Raw genomic sequence first — 1,703 nt, 5'->3', positions numbered from 1 at the left:
TCAATATTTTTTATTAGTCAAACATACATGCATATATCCTTCAAACTGAAACTGAAGCTGAATTTTTTAACAAATTTCATTTCATCATTATTGCAATTATTAACAAAATTTGAAGTTAATAGGGTCATCTATTAAAGAATATGGATTTTGACTAAAAAATTTATTAAATAAAATATACATACATATGTATTTTACATGACGACTTTGATTTTTTTAACAATATTGACCATGAAATTACGGGACTTTATTTACATCAATAATCTTGTGATTTAAACAAAGTCCCGCAAGCAGAGTGACAAAAAAATTTAACAAAACAAATTTCTAATTGTTGTTCGCATTGCAGTGAAATTTAATAAAAATAACTGCATAACATAAAAAATGCGTGTGCAATATTTTCCTTAAATTTGTTTATACACGCCAACAAAAGAAATAGTTACTACAAATTTAACAAATTTTTGCTAGTAACAAAAAAATAATCAATACTAAATTGTTCTTATATTCTTCATTTTATTTATTCTACTCTAAATGATTTTGTATGAAAGAGTATGTGAGGCAATATTTCTGAAAATGATGCATGGCTTTGTTTTTGTATATTTTTCCTAAAATATTTCCTAAAATATTTTTCCTGAAATATTCATATGTATATACATATGGTATGTACATACATATATGAATCACAAAAAATCACGTTTGACTGATTTGTTTAGAAAAATGAATAAGGATAATAATGGTTTAATACCACGTGCCGAATTCATATATGGAATAATAAGTACGATTATTTATATAATGTAGAATAACTAAATAATGTAGAATACCTATTATTTATTTTTTAAAGAATTTGACACTTCTCGAATGGAAATGGGTGCAGTGGCAGATCTTTTTGATCGTAATGGTGGAGACCCGATTGGCAAGAACGCAAACCAGCAACTGATTCAGATAAAATACATGATGAAGTTAAACGCCTTGTTATCCTTTGCACATGTCGACAAAAATTTTGCGTATTTCAAGTTGGCAAAGGGAAATATAGGGTTCGTAAAATACTAATTATCGGATCTTAAAGCTTAATACTCCATCTTCTATTTAAAACAATATTATTTTTGTATAAAACAGTTTGGCGACTCGACTCTCAAAAATTACGAATATTGCGAATATTGCGTAGCACAGTTATGGTTCGTGTAGGTGGCGGCTGGCTTGCACTTGATGAGTTCTTATAAAAAAATTTTCCTTGTCGCGGTAAGTAAATAGTTAAGAATTTTGTACTTTCTCATATTGAATAAACATAATTAAAATATTCATATGCTTATAATTAAAACATTTCTTTAGCGTAATATAACATTATTATTACATTTACATAACAAGCATAACATGCTTTCATAGTAAAATTGTACATTGTTCATTTCATAAATCATTTTAGCTGGTTTTAATGACTCGAGTGTTTTATTACAACTCTGCTCTACATAATCTATTTAATCATCCATACGTCAGTGAAAATACATATATATATATATATATATATATATATATATATATATATATATATATATATATATATATATATTAAAACGGAAATGGTCATTTAACAAATAAATAAATTTTTTGTTTTAATAAACTGCCAGAAAACAATCAATAAATTTGAAATTAAAATTTTTTTTGAGTTCATGTATAACAAGTTTTGAAAATGCATTTTCTGCTATTTAATAAAT

At 25.4% G+C, this 1,703-nt stretch overlaps 1 protein-coding gene across 1 annotated transcript; it reads left to right on the top strand.

The window, feature by feature from the left end:
• Positions 1–666: 666 nt before the first annotated feature.
• Positions 667–1,233, top strand: LOC119665305. Its single transcript, XM_038074570.1, has 3 exons — positions 667–769; positions 836–1,028; positions 1,111–1,233. The coding sequence occupies exons 1-3, from the start codon at positions 670–672 to the stop codon at positions 1,157–1,159; spliced, it is 342 nt and encodes a 113-aa protein (XP_037930498.1). The 5' UTR covers positions 667–669; the 3' UTR covers positions 1,160–1,233.
• Positions 1,234–1,703: the final 470 nt, after the last annotated feature.

The sequence above is a fragment of the Teleopsis dalmanni genome, unplaced genomic scaffold (assembly GCF_002237135.1).
Source record: "Teleopsis dalmanni isolate 2A unplaced genomic scaffold, ASM223713v2 unscaffolded_contig_4401, whole genome shotgun sequence".
In the NCBI taxonomy this organism is placed as follows: Eukaryota; Metazoa; Arthropoda; class Insecta; order Diptera; family Diopsidae; genus Teleopsis; species Teleopsis dalmanni.
This window is presented reverse-complemented; position numbering and strand designations above follow the sequence as displayed.